Source organism: Crocuta crocuta, unplaced genomic scaffold (assembly GCF_008692635.1).
Source record: "Crocuta crocuta isolate KB4526 unplaced genomic scaffold, BGI_CrCroc_1.0 scaffold71, whole genome shotgun sequence".
Lineage (NCBI taxonomy): Eukaryota > Metazoa > Chordata > Mammalia > Carnivora > Hyaenidae > Crocuta > Crocuta crocuta.
The window spans coordinates 1,477,819-1,479,020 of NW_027527548.1; the positions used below are offsets into that span (position 1 = coordinate 1,477,819).

Sequence of the window (1,202 nt, forward strand, 5' to 3'; positions counted from 1 at the left end):
CCCCCCAGATTTCCTTGTGTGCAGGTGGAGGCTCTGGGGCTTGGGGCTCCGCAAGGCCCTTGCCCCTCTGCAGGCCGCCTGGGTCGCCTTCTCTCAGCCTGTCCCGACCGGCCGCGGCCAGCTGCTGACCCAAGTCCTCCTGTGTGGCTGCCTGGCTGCTGCCGCCGCGTATCTGACGCACCGCTGGCTGGTGTCCTCGCTGCACTGCAACCTGGGACCCTCGGCCACGGCGGCCACTGTCTGCGGCCTCCTCGTCTTCCTGGTCCTGGGCTTGGTGGCCCCCGCGCGCTGCCTGTTCGCACTCAGCGTCCCCACCCTGAGTACGGAGCAGGGCCGCCGCCTGCTCCTGTCCTGGAGCACGGCCACCCTAGCCGTCGCCGTGGTCCCCAACGTCCTGGCCAACGTGGGCGCAGCCGGGCAGGTGCTGAGATGCGTCACGGAGGGCTCCCTGGAGGGTCTGCTCAACACCACTCACCAGCTGCACGTGGCGTCCAGGGCCCTGCACCGAGCAGGCAGCCAGGCCTTGACCCTGCAGGCCCAGGGCAACGGCTCTGTGCTCCTGCTTCACACGCTCAGGGCCACTCGGCAGGTGCTGGAGGACTTCTCTGGCCTGGAGGCGCTGGCCCGGGCGGCCGTGCTAGGGACCCAGCAGGTGGTGGCGGGGCTCTTCGTGCTGGGGCTGCTCGTGGACTCGGGCCGGTACCTCCACCGCTACCTGACTGACCCGCAGTTTGACAACGTCTATGCCACACGACAGCTGGCGTGGCAGCTGGCGGAGGCCCAGGCCACACATCTGGTGGCCTCCCCGCCAGCCTGGCTGCTCTGGGCCGCCCGGCCGAGGCTGTCCCAGGGCGAGCTGCTGCGCTGTCTCCTGAGGCTGGGGCTGCTCACCCTGATCTTGGTGGCCACGGCTGTGACGGTGGCTACTGACCACGTGGTCTTTCTCCTGGCCCAAGCAGCCGTGGACTGGGCTCAGAAACTGCCTGCTGTGCCCATCACGCTCACGGTCAAGTACGATGTAAGTGGGGTGATGGGAGGAGGGGGCTAGAGTCATTTCCTCGTAGGAAGGGCTGGGGTGTGTTAACCATTGGATTCGCAATTGAGTTTTATTTGCCTTCAAGTCCCAGCCCTTGGAGAAGCTCTGGGAGCCTGGGGCACTCACAGACTCCTGCTAATTCCCACCACAGCCTGAAGCATTTTGT

General features: G+C 66.7%; 1 protein-coding gene across 1 annotated transcript in view; it reads left to right on the plus strand.

Moving 5' to 3' along the window:
- Positions 1-1,202, plus strand: part of OCSTAMP (osteoclast stimulatory transmembrane protein) — a 7,723-nt gene that overhangs the window by 2,576 nt on the left and 3,945 nt on the right. The window contains 1 exon segment of the mRNA XM_077766600.1: positions 25-1,018. Coding sequence (XP_077622726.1) covers positions 25-1,018 — 994 coding nt within the window.